General features: G+C 35.3%; 1 protein-coding gene across 26 annotated transcripts in view; it reads left to right on the forward strand.

Moving 5' to 3' along the window:
* Positions 1 to 20,075, forward strand: part of NOL4 (nucleolar protein 4) — a 675,738-nt gene that overhangs the window by 553,751 nt on the left and 101,912 nt on the right. For 13 of the 26 annotated variants that reach the window (XR_014074812.1, XM_081562521.1, XM_081562522.1 and 10 more), the window contains 2 exons: positions 3,920 to 4,099; positions 4,827 to 5,018. Coding sequence is in view for 25 of the 26 variants with exons in the window: in XM_081562521.1 (XP_081418647.1) it covers positions 3,920 to 4,099; positions 4,827 to 5,018 (372 nt within the window). In the remaining variant the exon portion in view is untranslated. The remainder of the gene's footprint in view (positions 1 to 3,919; positions 4,100 to 4,826; positions 5,019 to 20,075) is intronic. The other 13 variants (XM_081562531.1, XM_081562532.1, XM_081562534.1 and 10 more) reach the window with 1 other exon arrangement.

Genomic DNA, 20,075 nt, shown 5'->3' on the forward strand with positions numbered 1-20,075 from the left:
ACTTTCCTTAAAAATAAAGTTAATCTTCCTATCTGGGGATTTTTCTAGGTCTAGAATTGGCAGTTCTATTTGGGTGCAAAAATGTGAGAAAAGGAAAGTGCAAATATATTTTCAAGAAGGATGGTCACGTGTTATCTCAAGATAATGAATGAAATATGCAGCTAAGACAAAAATCTAATCTTGTCCCCATAAACCAACACCTGTGTTTTGTGGATAAGCAGGTGTGTCTCTTCCATTAGGCCTAAGTTGTGCTTCTTTATATCTTTGTATTTTTTAAGATCTAATTTGGATTTTTTGGATTTACACATGGAAAATGAAAATGATTGTTCCTAAAATGGAGATTTGTTTAGGGAATGATCATCTAGAGTTTTCGTTGAAATGAGACAGGTTTATGGGGCAATGACTGCTATATTTTATGTGGTTATTAGAAGGCCTATAGTAGTTTTTGTTGCTTGATTTTATATTATCACCCCAATACCCATATTCTCCCATTTGTTAAAAAAAGGACTATTTTTAGGGCAGTTTTAGATTCATAGCAAAACTGAGAGGAAGGTACAGAGATTTCCCATATTCCCACTTCCCTCTACACGTGTTTATTTTCCCTTTTACCAGTATTACTTACCAGAGCAGCACATGTGTTATTAATACAATTGATGAACCTACACTGGCAAATTATAATTATCCAAAGTCCATAGTTTATATTAAGGTTCACTCATGGTAGTGTACATTCCTTAGATGTGTGCAGATATAGAACGACTTGTATCCACTACTGTAGTATCATACAGAGTATTTTCATGGCCCTAAATATCTTCTTTGCTCTATCTATTCATCCCTCCCCATCCCCTAAGCCATGGCAACTACTGATCTTTTTTTTTTTAATTGTCTCTAGTTTTGCCTTTTCTAGGATGTCATATAGTTGAAATCATACAATATATAGTCTTTTCCATTGGTTTCTTTCACTTGTGCTTCAGTTGTGTCTGACTCTGTATGACTCTATGGAGCCCGTCAGGCTCCTCTGTCCATGGAATTCTCCGAGCAAGAATACTGGAGTGGGTTGCCCCATCCTCCTCCAGGGAATCTTCTCAACCCAGAGTTCAGACTCATGTCTTTTATGTCTCCTGCATTGGCCAGCAGTTTCTTTACCACTAGCACCACCTGGGAGTCACACTTAGTAATACATATTTAAGATTCCTCTGTGTCTTTTTGTGGCTGGTTAGCTCATTTCTTTTAATATTAGATATTATTTCATTATCTGGATCAACCACAGTTTATCCATTCACTCATTGAAGCACATCTTGGTTGTTTCCAGGTTTTGGCGATTGTGAATAAAGCTGTTTGAAACATTAATGTTCAGGTTTTGTGTAGACACAAATTTTAATTCCTTGGGTAAATACCAAGGAGCACAATTGCTGAATCACATGGTGAATATGTTTAGTTTCAGAAGAAAAGCAAAACTCCTCCGAAGTGCTGGTATAATTTTGCATCCTACCAGCAATGCATGAGACTTGTGGTTCCACATCCTCTCCAGCATTTAGTGTTGTCAGTGTTCCCAATTTTGACCATTTTTATATGTGTGTAGTGATATCCCATTGTTGCTTCAGTTTACATTTCCCCAATGCATATGATGTGAAGCATCTTTTCATGTGCCTATTTGCCATCTGTATATCTTCTTGGGTGAAGTGTTACTGGCCCATATTTTAATCAAGTTGTTTTCTTATTGTTTTTAGTGTTGTTTGTATATTTTGGATAACTGGCCTTTGTCAGATGTGTCATTGGCAAATATTTTCTTTCCGTCTATGGCTTGTCTTCACTCCCCCATATTTTAAGACCAAAGACTTTACAGAAAAAGGAAAACTACCTTAAGTGCCAACTCTGTAGAGAACCTTTCTTAGATGCTGTGAGGAAAAAGTAGAATATGTTTTGATTCCTGTCTCAGTCTAGCTTGAAGGAAAAAATGCATATTAACATGAAAAGAAAAGTACAGCACAATGGTGGTATTTAAGTCAGTGTCAAAAGCCGTTGAATATTAAGAATTTACAGTGAAGGGAAAGACTCAAATAGACTGAGGTTGAAGTGGGAATCAGTGGAAATTGAACTTAATCCAGTTGGTCTTGAAAGCTTTTAGATCTTCAACAGTGAGACAGGCAAGAAATGACATAACATCTGCAAAACAGAATTCAGAGTTACAAAAATTTCAGTTCATTTTGTAGAAGGAAAAAAAAACAACAACATTGATTATGTTCTCGATTTAGATCTTGAATATTCTCAGGTCTGAGATGGGTTTTCTTTACCTTGACTGCCTAGGGCTATCCATGAATATCCTTCATGGTTCTAAGTGGTACTATTTGTAGTAGACTGCTAGCTTGTGTGTCTCACATCATATCTAGATAGAATAAATTAGCCCAGCATATTTGTATTCAGATAAGTGTATTATAACACTTTTAAAATATTACCATTTAAAAAGCATATATGGTGTATTTTTCAAACCTATAGAATATTTGCCTTATATTTGATTAGGTGATTCTACATTGTTAATGATCTGAACTATAAAAATGGGCTTTATTTTAAATTGTAACTCCACTTTTAATGTCAGTGATCTATTTTAGTTTTGTTCTCTCTCTGATTTTATGGTAATAATATAGTAGTGCAGTCCTTAAAGCATTCAACATATATGTTGTCATTGCATGGAGGCAGTTTTGAAGGTTAATGATTTAAAATTTCCCATTGTAAAGGTCTTTCAAAAATATTTGACTTTGTTGTTAGATTTCAGAATAGTTTCTGTTGTTTACAGAAGTTATACATACTAGCTGGGGTGACCCGGGTATCTAAGTTATCATATGTGAAACTTGGGGTTGTTAATCTGACCTGGTAATGACTGATTTCTGTACTACTCCAAGCTCCACCGCAAATGACTGAAACTCAGATTTAAGCAAAAATATAAAGGGGAGGTTAAAGGATATAATATCACACAGCTGGTAAGATCCATGAGTTCATTTCATTTCAGGCACAGTTGAATCTAGATGCTCAAATGATTTCCCAGGACTGTTTCTATTCTTCTTAGCTCTGCTAGATTCAACTTGATTTTAGTTACAGGCACACTTTCTTCATCTGGAGCTGAAGGTTTGAAGCAGTGATACCTAGGGTAGAAGAGGTTGGTGCCCACAGGATTGGAACAGATCCTCAGCTAACAAGGAAGTAAAGGATATCGCAGCAGGACCCATAGTTGGTGTTGGACACAATTATCTACATTTGTGAAAATTGTCTTGGTTGGCCTTCATTAGTACATTATGAAGCACTAAGCTTGACAAATGGTTAGAAGGAAATGCAGTTACTTTTTTCTAAACCAAAATCAGATGCCATCTTTAGGCTCATAGACAAATTATAAAGTGACCTTAAAACATGTTGTCCTAGCAGTCCTAGCATCAATATTTTGTATAGTCCTTGTTGGCCAAATCAGTGAAATATACCTACCCCTCAGTTCCCTTATCTGTTTCAAGAATACTACTGCAGTTAGATGGACTAAGCTCTGGTGTCATCTCTATTCCAAGAATATGTGATTCAACGATTCCTTTACAAAACTGATTGCAGGTTGTTTTTTGGTTTTTTGTTCTGCAGTATGTATATTGAATGGAAACAGTAATTGCTCTTGAAAAGCGAAATTCAATGAATTTTTCTGCAGTGACAGAAATGTTCTATGTGGCTATTGAGCACTTGCCGTATGAATGGTGTGACCGAGGAAATGAAGTTTTAATTTGATTTCATTTAAGTTAATTTTGATTTAAGTGAAGATAGCCACAGCTCTAGAATTATCAGCTTATTTAAAGTGAAGTTTTGAGAAACGGTTGACATTAAAAGCAAAACAAAATTTATTAGCTCGTGCAAGGAATTTCAAAGCAGCAATTTCTTCTTTTCTTTTCAGTCCCCTGCGCATAGCTATTCAAGCTACGACTCAGGCAAAAATGAGAGTGTGGATCGGGGTGCTGAGGACCTGTCTCTAAACAGAGGAGATGAAGATGAAGATGACCATGATGACCACGAAGATTCTGAGAAAGCTAACGAGACAGATGGCGTGGAGGCTGAGCGGCTAAAAGCTTTTAATGTGAGTCTTGCCACCCTCCCCGTGTGGCTGGATTTTTACCCCTTCACTTTCATGTTGTTGCTTGTTGGTAAATGTGGATATTTTAGAGACATGTTTGTTTAATTTACAGAAGGATTTAAAAAGTACATGAAACACTCTTTGCCAACCAGACACCAGAATTGCTGTGTTTTGTTTAGAATTTTAAAGCCAAATGTGAGCTGAAAACTGCAGTTGTGTTGTGTGAGTATGCATGTTTTCCTAGCGGATGAAGGGGGCCTCAGCTTATGCCCCAGAAGAGCCTGCCCGTCATCCGTTATTTTTTTTTTGCTTTCCCAGCTTACCTAATTATGCATGACAAAAGAATCTGTTGTTTGTTTTCTGAGATTAGTATACTGTGCAGTGTAGCAATGTAACAGTCATATTTATTATTAACAGAGAATTTATGGGGTGCTTAATTGTCACAGTCTACTGTTATTTCTTGATTTTTTTCTACGCGATAGTCTATATTTTTCTGTCTCTGTCTGTCTGTCTGTCTGCCTCTCTCTCTCTTTCTCTCTCTATTTTTTAATCCAACCATTTAGAAAGTCTTTAAAGGGTGTTTGCTTAAAATTTCTGGCTTTCCATTGCAAAGTTCTCCAGTGCATAAACCAGAAAAGAGTATTTTCCTATCGGTAATCAAGACAGGAAGCTAGGAACAGCAGAGAGCAGCCCTCCAAACCCTTCTCCTCTGTCTCCCTCTTGCCAACAGATGTTTGTCAGGCTGTTTGTAGATGAAAACTTGGACCGAATGGTCCCAATCTCTAAGCAGCCCAAAGAAAAGATCCAGGCTATCATTGACTCATGCAGGCGACAATTCCCTGAATATCAAGAGCGTGCCCGAAAACGCATACGTACTTACCTCAAGTCCTGCAGGCGGATGAAAAGAAGTGGTTTTGAGATGGTGAGTTTTGAATTAAAACACAGCCCTAGATTCCATCCAAATCCCACATGTAAACCATGACACGATTTTTTTTTTCATCTTAGTGTCTTTTTAATTTTTTCCATAATGTCAGGTCCAAAGGGTTTTTGTTTGCTTGTTTGTTTTTGCTCCTTTTCATCTCCCTGAAGTATTTATCCCCTCTGTGGATTCAATAAGGAATACCTTGTGAGACTAGTGCTCACAGGCCTGCGTGGTACCATGTCCTAGAAAAGGAGGGTCACATGAGTGAACACCAGCAAGAATCAGCATCCCATTCTTGTGTGTTTTCTTTCTGTTACTGCTGAAGCAGATCTAAGGTTAATCCAGTCTTGAACTGAAGCACCAGTGGTTGCTTTAGATGGCATATGAGAATGGCTTTCTCTGGAACAAAAGGAAATGAATGGATCCATCTAAGTAGTATCGTTTTCATACCAACAGTTTACAAATAGCAGGCCTTGAAAATAAAGGTCAGGGAATGAAACTCCTTATGTGAAAAATAAGGCTTTTGTGTACTCAGTATATTTGTGTGTTTGTCTTGTGGATGGTTAACATGAGCTTTTAGATTCAGCTTGGCTTTATAGATGGATGATATTATGCCAATGTTAGATATTTATGGTTGGAAATTAAATATCAGTGATTTTTGAACTTTTATTCTACCTCAGCTTGATTGAGTTGTACCTAGACGTAGTTTTTATAAAATATTTTTAAGATTTCTTAATATTTTTATGTACTTGAGTGGACAAGTACTAGAAATTTTCTGAAACTATTTTATTTGTACCTTTGAGAAACCTCTGTGAAAGCCAAGACTCTTCGTATTTGTGATCAGTGCCTCTAATTCATTAGGTATCATGGAGCAGGAGTTGGTATAGATATAGGAGAGGTTTCAGAGTATTATATATGAGAAAGAGCTTTTCAGATGGAAATGAATGACAAGTAATAAAATCCCTTATTATCCATTTTTCTACAATGACTTGTGAGAATATCTTTTAAATTTTAGTAGGAAAACGACCGTTTCTTACAGAGAGGTAGTCTGTCAAGATGGTGACTAACACAAGGCTTGGTCCCCAGAGAGCGTGGTCTGGAGTTCTAGGTCCACCAGAACTATGGTGCTGTGTAACCTAGGCACATTACTTCAGTTTGTCATGCAGAATTATTAATTTCTATAAGGTGTATTTGAGACAGTCACAGGTTTTTTATTAGCTGTATTTATTTACCAAATATGAACGCCTGTGTGTTTTAAGCTTTGTTGCTATGCATAGAGAAGGACAAAAAGTTAATATAAAATCATGTAGGTTTGCAAACTAATCATGAAGGAAAACATTATAAAGAAATGCTATTGTATTTCATTTTTAATAATTTTCAATTGTTCATCTCCTTGTTCATTTATCCGTATATGTATAATGTATAATGTGCATAACATCATACAAAGTAATGAGAAATATGAGATGCCTGACTTGTTAAACAAATTTAGCATGTTTCCTAATCATGATTCTTTGAGGTTACAGTTGTAGGAAGTGAAGTGCTTGAGTAAAAATACAAAGCTTACTTTAAATAAAAGAAAAACACAGATGAAAATTGATGTTGTAGTTTAGCCTATTTTTAAAAACTACATTATTTAATAATGTACTACTGGAATTAAATATTAAATTTGCCATCTATTTAACACCAGCATTTTGATGTGCTTTACATATGACTTCATTGTCATGGAGTGTGTCATCATTTTGAACACTCATCCTTGCCTGGAACAAATAGGAAAGGCATGACTAGGGCAGATAGTAATTACAAGTAAATACTGCACATTCATATCCTTGCCATCATAATTTTAAAATTTAATATAAGATAGTATCAATAATTTAAAAATTGAAACATTTGAAAATGCTTTCTTTTATTATTTTGGTGTATGAAGACATGCAGAAAATGTGAATCATTTTTAATATATGATTATTTTTACATGCAAATTATTTTGTAGTACTTTAATAAGTCAACAAAGCAATCTAAAGACAACTTTAATATATTTGTAGAGAATAATTGGAAACTTGTAGGACTATTTGATAGGGGATTCTGTATTACAAAATGAATGTATGAAAGTGACATTCAGCAAGCTTAGCTCATCCAGTTACTTATGGTCCCTAAGGCAACAGACTCTATAAGTAAAGCAAAATACAAAATATTGAATTACATAGTTCCTTCCTGACTTTGATTCAGAAATTCAAAGATATATTCCCATAGAAGTGGTTTATCACAACTTATATTAGTATTAGGGGTTTCCCAGGTGGCACTAATGGTAAAGAACCCATCTGCCATTTCAGGAGACATGAGACTCAGGTTCAATCCCTGGGTCAGGAAGATCCCCTGGCGGAGGAAATGGCAATTCACTCCAGTATTCTTGCCTGGAGAATCCCGTGGACACAGAGGAGCCTGGCGGGCTACAGTCCATGGGTTCACAAAGAGTCGGACACAACTGAAGCGACTTAGCCCTTATATTAGTATTATACTTAAAATCTGACTTTCACTCTAATTTTCTGCTGTTGTTAGTACAAAAATATATTCATTTTTAATTAATCTACACTACACTATCCCTTAGGATGAGGCTTCCCTGGTGGCTCAGATGGTAAAGAATCCACCTGCAATACAGGAGACCTGAGTTCGATTCCTAGGTTGGGAAGATCTCCTGGAGAAGGGACTGGCTACCCACTCCAGTATTCTTTCTTGGAAAATTCCATGGACAGAGGAACCTGATGGGCTTTAGTCCACGGAGTCACAAAGAGTCAGACATGATTGAGCAACTTTTACTTTCACTTCTTTTATCCCTTAAGAATTCAGAGCACAAGTACTTTTCATTGAATTCTCTGAATGCATACAAATATTAGAGTATGTATTTATGTATTCTTATTTTATTGAAATCATTAAGACCCCAAAGGTCTTAATAGCTTAAGTAGTGAAAATCTCTATGTCATTGCACCAGTCTCTATAATGCATGAAGTTAAAAAACCTATTATTATACTTTTCTACACATTTTCACTAATTCATTTTTTCCACTGATCTCAAATCATAAGTTCTTCAGTGTTGAATATAAAAGGATATGTTTTATGAAAAGTAAATCCAAGAATTTTGATACAGAGTACTATCTTAGTTTTCAATAGATTTTAAGAACCATTGAATTAGGTAGCCATTATATTAATCCTTAGACAAATATATCAAATCATTATTGATTCTGTTATGCAGCTTTGACATTCAAGTTACTTCAGTTAATTTTCTAAAGACTATTTGTTGATTATTCCAGAAAAGAAATGTATTGTTGCAAAGTGTCCTGATCTTAAATTCAAGAGCACCTATGATAGATTAAATAATAAAAGCAAAGCTTTATGAACAAGGTGGGGTTGGCCCATATCCAAGTATCATTTGTGTTATGGATATGATTTCTCTTTTTATTTTCTGAGTTTGCATTGTTTAGAGACTCTTTCACCAGGCTGCATATGTTTCGATGTAGTTTTGTAAAACTTAAATGAAAATATTTGGAGCATATAGTCAAAGACTTTCAATCCATTCTGCCACATGTACCTCAAATTTTGTACCTCATTTTCAGACCATCTTCTAAGTTCTTTATTCAGATCAAGTAGCCTAGATATTTGAATTCCATAAACTCAGTCTCTCGAAAAATTACCTATTAACTTGCCTTTTAATATTATTTATTTGACCATATTTGTTTGAGAATTAATCTCATGCTATTTTTTGAAAAATTTTGCCAGGAACGTTGCTCATTAGGCTAGTGAATGTCCACTATAAATGATCTCATTTGAAACCCTCTTTTAGCATGTAATGAAAAAAAAATGTGTTTCTCCTACAGAAATAGAGTGCTTTTATGTCTTCTCATCATTAACTTACTAGGTTCACTTTTTTTCTTGTCAGGAAGTTTAGAGCCAAAATCTTTCTGAGTTATCTCTTTCCTAGTTATCTATTTGTCTAATTTGTTTTAGTGTATATATTTCCTTGGTAGCTCTGATATCTATTTTTGGTGAGGAGAGATATAATTTTAAAACAAATGTGTAAGTAATCTAATTATGGAAGCACCATCATTTCAGACCGTCTTCTAAGTTTTTTATTCACAGTATTTTTAAGTTACATCCTATAATAACCTCCTCAGTAATTTTGCTATCTGACCTTCTGGTTTCACAGTTTTTTCATTAAAAAATAAGTATTAAATGTTTAGGAAATTGTACATTTTTTAGCGAATTTGACTATTATATATCCTTTGCCTCTATTTGTCTGATGCAAACTAATGTAGAGAGATCATAATTTTTCTTCAATTCACAGCTTTTATAGCCATGAAATAGACTGTGCATGGGTATTGCAAAAGCTACAGTGACACTTCCTGTTCATTCTTTAGCAAATAGAAGTACTATAAAAAATGAATTAAAATGCTTCTTTAAACATTTGACCAGAAATATCACGAGCCCTCCGTACAAGACCTTGATTAAAAACTTTGTATCTGTGCAGCCATTATTATTCACAATATTCTTCATGCATTGTGATCACAACTGTGCCGGTTTCTCTCTGTGTGACCAATTAACTTAATTGAAGCTCATTAGCAAACACATTTTGTTTGAATTCCCCACCTGCTAGTTGTACAATTTTTTGCCCTCTCTTTTATAGATGTCATCTACTATCCCCCAGGATACTTCTATAACATCTTCTAAGTTCTTTCTTCATAATATTTCTTTTTAGATTACATCCTAAAGTACTTTTCTTAATAATTAATTGCTAATGTTCTACACTCTTAGTTCTCTAACTTTCTCATTTTCAGTGAGCTTTACTTCAGTGCGTATTACTTCAGTCATTATTTGTATGGGTATACCTTAGTCTTTGCTTTCTCTCAAGGAGCCTGCACAAGCTGTGTTAAAAGTTTTCACAATCATGTAAATGTTTTAAGTATCCTCTGCTGTCTTTACAGAGAAAGTGTTCTGGTCTTACTTGCTCTGGATCACCCTGCTGCTTCTGCTCCCTATAACTTGACCTCCTTTGGAACATTGCTTCTGTGACCATCCCAGTGGTCATAGTTTCAGTTTTCCCGTTTCGCTGTTTCCCCTTTTCTTATCTTCTGCCTTAAAAAACTCCCCAGATTCCAAATAGATATAGGTATTGAATTTAATGGCTTCTATAATCTTTCTTTGAAGACTCAATGAGTCTATCTTTCTTTGCCATGTTTCCTGAATGATTATTTTATACTCACAAATGATACCTGTTCCCACCACCTCCACAGATAGTCCCTTATTTCAGTGAGCTGTCATTCTCACCACTCTGTTGAATTACTTCTCATGAAGAGCTCATGACCACCTTTGCACCAAATCCAAAACTTGCATCCTCGAGTATAAATCACCCTCTTTTCTTAAGACTTTTTTTCCTGTTTCTACTCACGTACTTTTTTCTTGATGTGGGGCACTGCTAAAGTTTCTGTGTTTGGCCATGTACTGCACATTACTGTCTCCACAGCTGCAGAGGTCTGCCCCCTTATAGACGTCTCTACTGTCAAAGTGAGGGCTTCCCAGGTGGCGCTAGTGGTAAAGAATCCACCTGCCAAGCAGGAGGTACAAGTTTGATCCCTGGGTCAGGAAGCCCCCTGGAGAAGGAAATGGCAACCCACTCCAATATTCTTGCCTGGAGAATCCCATGGCAGGCTATAGGCCATGGGGTCGCAAAAGAGATGGACACAACTTGATGACTAAACAAAAGCAACTCTCCAAGTAGAGCCCCGTCATATACAAAGCCTTGGTATTTCATTCCACATCTCAGTCAGATGCTAGACCAGATGCTACTGGTATATCCTCACTGATTTCTCTATATTCTCTATCACCCATTCTCTCCACTGATCTACCTCATCTCCCAAATCACCAGCAAATCCCTCTTGACTTTCCTATTTCCAGCAGTTGCCCCACTGTTGTCATTCACACCAAAGTTCATAAACTTGGGATGATGTCTGACTCTTTTTATATTTATGACTTGCATCCTCCCACTAACTAACTTCTGTTTATTCTTCCTTTTCTGTCTTTCCCAAATCAGTCCCATAATTTTGAATTTTATTAGCTATCATTTTATTTCTAGCTTCTCACACATCTTGCATAATTCTTCTAACTCAACTTCCTACTTCCATCTTATACTCCTCCCTACCCTCTATTTTCAAGCAGAGACAAAACTAGGACTTGTACCTGAAAATTATGAAATTTGGGACCTTTTTCAAAAGTAAAGTAGCATAAAATTATGAGCAAAAAAATATATAGAAGGATGAGTATATATCTACAATTAGAAAAAATACACAATAAATTTTTTAAAACAGAGAAATGTAGAAGACTCAAATCTTTTACTTCATACATATCTTTAGACAATTTTCAGATACACTTATATATAAATACTGATACTTTTAATTTGTTTTCCCATTCCACCTGTAATCTCACAACATCCAGAAACTTCAGTATTGTTAGTTCCATCCAGTTGAAGAACCCTGGGGCCAGTACTTCACTGGCATTATGATAAATCTGCCTTCACACCTGGAGTAGTCTTCCTCAATTTTGGCTTTGATACTGTCGAATTTTTATCATTTCAGGAAAAATTCTAAATGTCTTATTATAGTGTTAGTATATGGCCTTTTAAAACTGAGAGACCTAGGTTGAATTCCTGTACAATTTTATGTGATGTTTCTGAGTCTCCATTTTTTTAAAGGAGAGGGCTGTTGGGGTATTACATTGTATAATGTAAATAAAATGATCAGCATTTTATTAATAATAATTAATGATAATCTGGCCCTTTCTACCCTTTCTTATGATACGCTCTCTTATTTCCTTTAATGTCTAGATCAGGGATCCCCAACCTCCAGGATCTAGTCCCTGATGATCTGAGGTAGAGCTGATGTAATAATAATAGAAATAGCATGCACAATAAATATAACACACTTAAATCATCTTGAAACCATCCACCCTCTACCTCCCCTGTCCATAGAAAAATTGTCTTCCCCAAAACTGGTCCCTGATGCTAGAAGGTTTGGGGACTACTGGTGCAGGTCATCACAGGGAACTGAAACTCTGTCTCTTGGTGTGTACTCTCTTGGTCCACTGATTTGTCCTGACTCAGGGTTCATGGGTACTATTCTCTTTATTTACTGAATGTATTTTATTTACTAAAGTTGAAGAGTAACTAAAGTGTAAAGAATACAGCCATCATAGCTTTCAGATTTACTCATCAATAGATCCTTTAGTTTAAGTATTATGTTGACCTGAGACTCATGGAATACCCCTCATATACCCCACTCACCTTCCATCTACAAATACATACAAATCCTGAGTAAAAAAATTACAATTTTTAAATACCTCTATAAGCTCAGAAGAAAGAAAAGGATTTCTCAGGACTTTAAATTAATAGAAAACTCTCAGCCAGATTTGTAAGCCCTTAATTTGATAGGGTAAAAGACTAGGGAGATAGAAAAAGTGACTTTAAGCCCAGACAGATTAGGGCTGGGGTTTGAATGCCAGCTCAAGTTCAGGAGATGTGGATTTTGGTTTGTTACTAGGCAGAAACATGAACTGAAAACTGTATATAAAGCTGGGACCCTGAAAGGACTGCCCTCTCATTAAGGGAGAATTACAAACATCAAAAGATAGCTTCAAAAACTGAAAAGAAAGTGAAGTCACTCAGTTGTGTCTGACTTTTTGCAACCCATGGACTGTAGCCCACCAGGCTCCTCCATCCATGCAATTTTCTAGGCAAGAGATCGAACCTGGGTCTCCCTCATTGCAGGCAGACACTTTACTGTCAAGGCCACCAGGGAATCCCATTTCAAAAACTGAAATGATGGGCATTATAAATATTGAAATTAGAGCCTTATTATATGGGTTAAACAGCAGATAAGATGATTCAGCCAAAGATAAAATCAATAAACTGGAACACAGAACTATGGAAATTGTCACAGAAAGGAAAAAAAGAGAGGGAGAATTTGAAAAAGAAGTTTACTTGGGGACTAGAATGATATAGACCTAGTAGACATTCCAAAGGAGAAATTAGAATGAGTACAACATTAAAACAAATAAGGAAGAATTTTTCAAAATTTACTAGGCCATGAATACTAAGAAGAGAGAAACAGACCAGTTCTGGGTGGCACAAACAAAGTCACACCTATGTGCGTCAAGGCAAAACTGCAGGAGACCCAAGAAATTCTTAAATGTCACCAGCAAGAAACAAGAAATTATCTAAAACAGTATAACACACTGAATATAATATTTGTCCTCAAAATAGATGTCAGATGAGTCTTCAAAATACTAAGAAAAGAAATCTTAAATTTTTTAGAGAAGCTACATTTAATCTACAAACCAACACCCAACTAAACTCTACTTCCAAAATGAGAAAGAAAGACACTTCAGACAAATACTGAAATTATAGTACCACTCACAAGCTGCCTCTGGATGACCTAAAATGTACTCTAAGAAAAAGGAGATGACCCAGAATGAGACACGGGCAAATTAGCAGTAAGCAAATCTGAAGAAAAGCTCCCTGATTTTAGTCACTGGATCTTGGTTCTTAGCCATGTTTTATCAGCTGTTGCTTGTGGACTTTGTATCTCTTGTGTTTCAGAAACAAATAGCACTTATACGTGAAAACCGACAGCATCTGAAAAAACAAATATGAAAACTCCTGCACAGTTTGCTACCTGGTCTCTGAGGAACATGATAAATGCAGTCTAATCTGAAATTGCATTCACTGCTCCCTTTTCTAGGAAACCCTTGCTGTCTCAATCTGTGAACTCCCAAGGGAACTAAATCCAATGTTTTTATCTATCGAATCCTCACGTTTGGCTAAGAGCAGCTTTAAATCTCTCTTTCTTTCATGTGCAAATTGTACTTTGTGGTACTTTTGTAGTTTTATTTTATCCTGTCTCATATTACTGTTATTCATATATGGGCCTTAGCTCCCTAATAAGAGTTACGTTCCTTGACTACTCTGCTTCTTAACTTGTTCATCTCTGTATCATCCACTGTGTCTTCTATAGTATAATTAGTTGCTTGTGAAAGCTGCTCAGTCTTTGTTGAATTCAGTTGAGTTAAAATTGTTGAATGAAGGATGAGTGGATGAATGGACATTCACAATGTGCTACTTTGTGGTAGAAATCAGTTGGGAAATAAGCTAATGTTTATTGTGTACTCTGTCTTTCACAGTATTCTGCAACTGGCATTTCAATTTTAAAAACTACTGATAACTGATAACAAAGTATTTAGGGGGATTAGTTTCCTAAAGAAGGCAGCCATATAACATTTGATTTTAACTCTCTCTTTAGCTCTTGAATCACTATTTAAAAAATATTTTTATCTATTTGGCAATTAGTGTGAATAGTGATATTAATTGTATGAATAGAATTTGTATATAGTTTTAGGTCTCACAAATTGGGAGAAAAGATGCCATGATCCACAGTAATAATAAGTATATATAATCACTTATCTTCAGAATTAAAAGATATTTCCTAGTGGAGATTTTAATAAATAGTTAGAAATGAAAACATGTCATTTTAGTTGAAAGTTTAGTTTATCTCATCTTGATCAGATGTATTGTCAGATGACATTTAGCTAAATTGGGCTTTAGTATCAACTATAAAACTTAACAATTCCCCAGGTATTTGTGAAAGATCATTGTTAAAGGCCAATAGTGTTCTAAAATTAAGGCCAAAGCAAAGACTATCAATTCATAATCAAATACTTATAATGAAATCAAAGCCTAGATGAAGGTTAATGAGCATTTTTGCTTAAAATACATTTTAAAACTCATTGTAAATTGGTCAAGAGATTTTTCTCATACTGGGAAGTCCAAGAATTCTCACATAGCTGGATCCAGGGGCTCAAACGTCAGGGATCTGCTGCTCTCCTAATACTTTACCTCTCAGAGTCTTGCTACCTGTTGGAAAATGTTGCCATCAGCAGCTCTAAGCTTCTGAAAACTCCCAGTCCAGAAGCAGTCTTCCATCTTTCAGCTTCAGGTACCCATTTCCATGAAACGACTTGGATTAGCCCTATTTGGATCATATGTCCATTTCTTGGAACAGTCACTGGGAACAAAGGAATGGTCTCCCATGACTGTCCAGGACTAAGTCACGTGGCCAGAGCCAGGTCAGTAAGGGACTTTGCTTATCACGTCCACTGAAACCACACAGAGTGAGTATCAAGACAGTGGACCTGCTGCTTTAGTCCACATGCACCATCCTTATCTAAGAGCTTGGATCGTCAGTGGCCCAGAATTCAGAACTTTTTTGATATGGGAGACATTATAAAGTGCATCTTCTGTTTATTGCTTAACACTCACACTGGGATCTGGGGAAACATCCCATACACAAATATATCGGTCTTTCTGCTGCAAACTTAGCAATATTCGTAGAAAGAAGAAAAAAGAAACATTATAAATATCCTCATAGTCAGTTTCTTCTGCCAACTGAGTTTGCCCTAAGTTTACGAAATATTTCAGCTTATACAGCTTCAGGATTTTAGAATCGCTCATAAAAGATTGTGAGTCTGTAATGAACATACTTTATTGCATGTATGTTATACCCTATATGCTAAGCGTTGTACTAACTTAAGTGAACTCTGTGATAATAGAGACAATATTGACTTTGTTTACCTCCATATATTTAGACTTGGCACAGTACCTGAAATATGGAAAGTGCTCATGAAGTATATTTGTTCAATAAGCTAATAAAGATATCAGTGACTTTATGTGCCTTACTTCATGGAATTCTAACTATTTCTCCCTAACACAGAGACTATTTTTCCTATTCATAACTTACTGACTGAACCTCAGTTTTGCCATTCATAAAGATAAAGATAATAATACTTGGCAGAATGAATGAGGCTCACAGAGATGAAATAGCAAAAGTGGTCAGGCAAATTGCAAGGAGGTGATTACATAGTAATAATCCAGGTCTGTCTGACATAGTTGCTAAACTTTAATTTAGTCCACTGATGTCCATAGGTGAAGCTACCTGTTCAGAAGAAAGGATACCTTGGGAGCTGCAACTTTCTACACTGTAACAGTTATGTGTTCAGGCATGAGTATACCATTTTGGGATGATAGGATATGCATGCCATTCAAGATGCAGAATTGTCAAATTATGTATTTTATAAAGTAACAAGATTGGGAGGTATCATCTTAATTTAGGATGTAACCTACCTACACTCTGACTACTGAATCACTTGCTTTAATTATTTTGAAAAAACTGATTCACTTAAAATCTTGGGTGGGTGTTACAGCTGCTCTCAATCCGGCTTGTCTAATACTTGATTAAGCTCTATTTAAACACTGGGATGAAGAGCATTGCCACAGTCTCCCATGAACATAAGCTTACATTCTTGATTTGTTTTTACTTTTTTATAATTTCCAAAAAAAAAAGTCCTACCACATCCTAAGTGTACAGCAGAAGTTCAGAGAATTCTAACACTGTTTCAGTTTTAAGACTAAAAAATGGTGTGGTAGGTTTTACATGCATAAATGAGGAAAGACACACTTACTTTGTGCTAACAGCAATCACATCTTAAGTCCCCAATTAAAATGTGACTTTTTAAACTCCAAAAGCCCCACATGATTGTTTAGCCATCTGTTTAATGAAACAGCCACTAGGGATTTAGACATAAATAATTAGTACAGTAAGGACAGTGGTGAGGACAGATCAAGTCATCCCAGTTGAGTATGACAGTTAATTATGAAGAGATAATTAGTGAGGGCTAGTTAGCACCATCTCATATCCAGGAAAGAAATAGGTAACAAATCTCAATCTCAGTATAGATCATATAGAGTGTATGACTATATACATTCTTCAATCATTTTTAAATTTTCTAAGATATACACCAAATAGTAGATTTACTGAGCTATATTCAATCACAAGGAGAAGTATTATTTTCCATAAATTATCTACTGATAATATCTATTTGCATTTGATTTTTTGTTGAAATATTATTACTTCAAGTTATTACAATGGAAGCTTGTGTGTGCTTACTGGTGTTAGAAGGAATCTTCTGCAATTATCCCTGGTGGAACCCATGACTACAGCCCTTAATGTACTGCCAGGAAAACACTGAAGAGGTGATTTTAGAATAAGCTCTCTGCAATTAAATGTAGCAAAGGAAAGGAAAGTTCCCATGAAGATGGTTCTAAGAACTCATACTAAATAATAGTTTCAAATTTCTCTCTTAACACTGCTTTTATAAGGAACAAATGTGGTTAATTTCCTTCTCACTGTCTTGGTCTAAGTACTTTTGAGTTGTGAAATAGATATTAGCTACATTATGGAGGAAAACTCAGCACAATTCTTTCATATTTAGTAAAGTATAGCTGGGTACAGCACAACTGAACTCTGTGTGTATTGATCAGCATCAGCATTCACTACTGGCTCACCAGTATTAGAACCAAGGGGATGTTTACCAGGATTGCCTTACAGGAAAAAAGAACAAAAAAGAACTTCTCTGCCTGGCTCCTCGTTCCTATTTTGAGCATGAAACTAAGCTTTATTATGTTTCATGTACACTAATTTCTTGGAACTTCTGTTTGCTCCATAATGAAAATCTTCTAAATTTAGATTGCTTCAGTTTACAATTTGTGATGGAATTAAGTTCCATTTTATCATGCTATTAATGAAGACGGGTTTTAAAAAATTAATAGGAAAAGGTTTTACGAGGATTTTGACTACTCAAAGGACTTTAAGAAGGTCCTAATATATTCTTTGTTTCAGTACAAAATTGAGTTAGCTGTACATGGATTCCTCTATAAGAATGTGTAGTATTTAAGAGCGTTAGTTTTCTTTAAATTTAGTTTTAAAGTGAGAATAAGCTTTACTAGGGAATATTATTCCAAATGAATCATCATAATTACATATTAGTGTTTCCACATCATAGCTGTGTGATCTTGGGGAAATTATATAGGGATTTAATTTGGCTTTCTTTGAAAGAGTGATATAAGTAGTATATTTTTTTCTCAAGTGTTGTTTGGAAGAAATCAGATAATGAACCTAAGATTCTTGTGTTAATGCCTCCACACCTAAGCACTCAATATGAGTCAGGTATTATTAATATTTATCTTAAAATTAATTAGAATGAACAGGATTGGTGTTCTCCTTGAAGACACATATTTTGTCTTTAGTTAGGATATTGTAAACTCCTTGAAAAACACACATATATATATACATATTTATTAAATTGTAATAGAGATTTTATTCATTCATTCTGCCCTTCTCCCATGAGCTTATCAGTTATAATTGTAAACAGATGTCTAAAGAAGTATCTTTGGTATGCTTATTTTTAGTTGAGCCAAGAGTTTATGTGTAAGCATTTCTCCTAAAATATTTTTATTAATAATGAATTATGTAAAAGTACTAAGTATACAACAGAATTTAGGAGAGTGGAAGAGATGAGAATTGTGGTACATGAAACCTGGCTTCTATTTCTAGTTCAGAATTAGGCAGAAAAGTTTCTTCAAACTTTAAAGAAGCTTGCATTGAATGATCGCTATGGCCATTTACAGTTATCAGATTATGATTCTACAATAAACTCAGAACAACTCTAATTTCAAAATTATATTGTTTAACCTCTGGCCATGTCTTATCACATATCTTTGCTTCTACCCATTGCTTCCTCTTAATAGGAAAGAGTACATGATTGCTTTATCTTGCAGTAAACTTTTTCCCGCAAATCTTGAAATGAATAGGTTACCCAGTGACCTTAAAAAATATCTCGTCCTACTCAGCCAGGACATTATTCTAATTTCTGAGAAAACCAAATAAATATATCTGGGAAAAACCCAACTCTATCATTTTCTCCAATATGGAAACTATATAAGTTATTATACACAATAACTTACACTCTTCTGGTAAAAATCATTTCCCATTTTAAATATTAAAAAAATAGAATTTGAGAGGAAATTCTACCAACTAATTTTACTTCAAAAGATGTTTTACCTTATGTTCTCTCTTTTCTACAAACTTTTATTTATTTAAGGGATGTATGTATTTATTACTACAATTTAATCTGCTTGATGAAGCTTCATAGTATTATATGGGCTTCCCTGGTGGCTCAGACAGTAAAGAATCTGCCTGCAATGCGGGAGACCTGGGTTTGATCCCTGGGTTGGGAAGATCCCCTGGAAGAAGGCATGCAACCCGCTCCAGTATTCTTGCCTAGACAATCTCCATGGACTGAGGAGCCTGGCAGGCTACAGTCCATGGAGTTGCAAAGAGTCAGAGATGACTGAGCAACTAAGCATAGCACGTAGCATTATATATTCCTAATTTTGAATAGAAATACCAGGTAAAAAGAATAAATGAAATGGATGAAGAACTTTTATAGAGACTGCTGATACTGTGCTTTGCTTTTGTTAATTCAGTGTCTAGAACCAAATGAAGTATCTAAAGATGTAGTTTATAAAAGTATGAACTTTCACTTCTAGTATTTGAATAATGCCAGCTACAGTCAAATAAATGTTTTTTTTTCTTAATAAGGGAATGTTCTTATTCCCATTTTTCCTATGACCCCTTTGCCTCAAAACAATTCAGTTGTATATCAACTGAAGCAGTTCAGTTGTATATCAGGACAACATTGTATATCCAATTCCCATGAAGTTTAGAGTATAATTTTGAGCCACGCTATGGCCTTCTTTTAATGAAACACTGATTTTTGTAGCTGAATATATTTTCAGTTCTGAGCTAGACTGTCTTATCCATATTTAGTGAAGTGCAGAATGAAATGAAGCAATATTCATTTTGAAATTACATATATATCCTTTATGGCAGTTTAAAAATTTTAAATGTTTATCGCACTTGACCCTCTCTATTTTCAATACAGAGTCCTGGCTTTGTAATTTCCTTGTCAAAATATTTTTGCTACTTTCTTCCTGCTCCCTGTGGGGCCTCTTTCTTTTCTTTCTGCTGGAAAAATCACATCCCGAGGATCCTAATGCTTTACTATCAAGAGTTGTCCAGCCAGTGTTTCCAACATCTTACAGGGTTAGCAAGTAGAGACTATATCCCAT

Source organism: Giraffa tippelskirchi, chromosome 14 (assembly GCF_054371585.1).
Source record: "Giraffa tippelskirchi isolate mGirTip1 chromosome 14, T2T-mGirTip1v1.2.pri, whole genome shotgun sequence".
Taxonomy (NCBI): domain Eukaryota; kingdom Metazoa; phylum Chordata; class Mammalia; order Artiodactyla; family Giraffidae; genus Giraffa; species Giraffa tippelskirchi.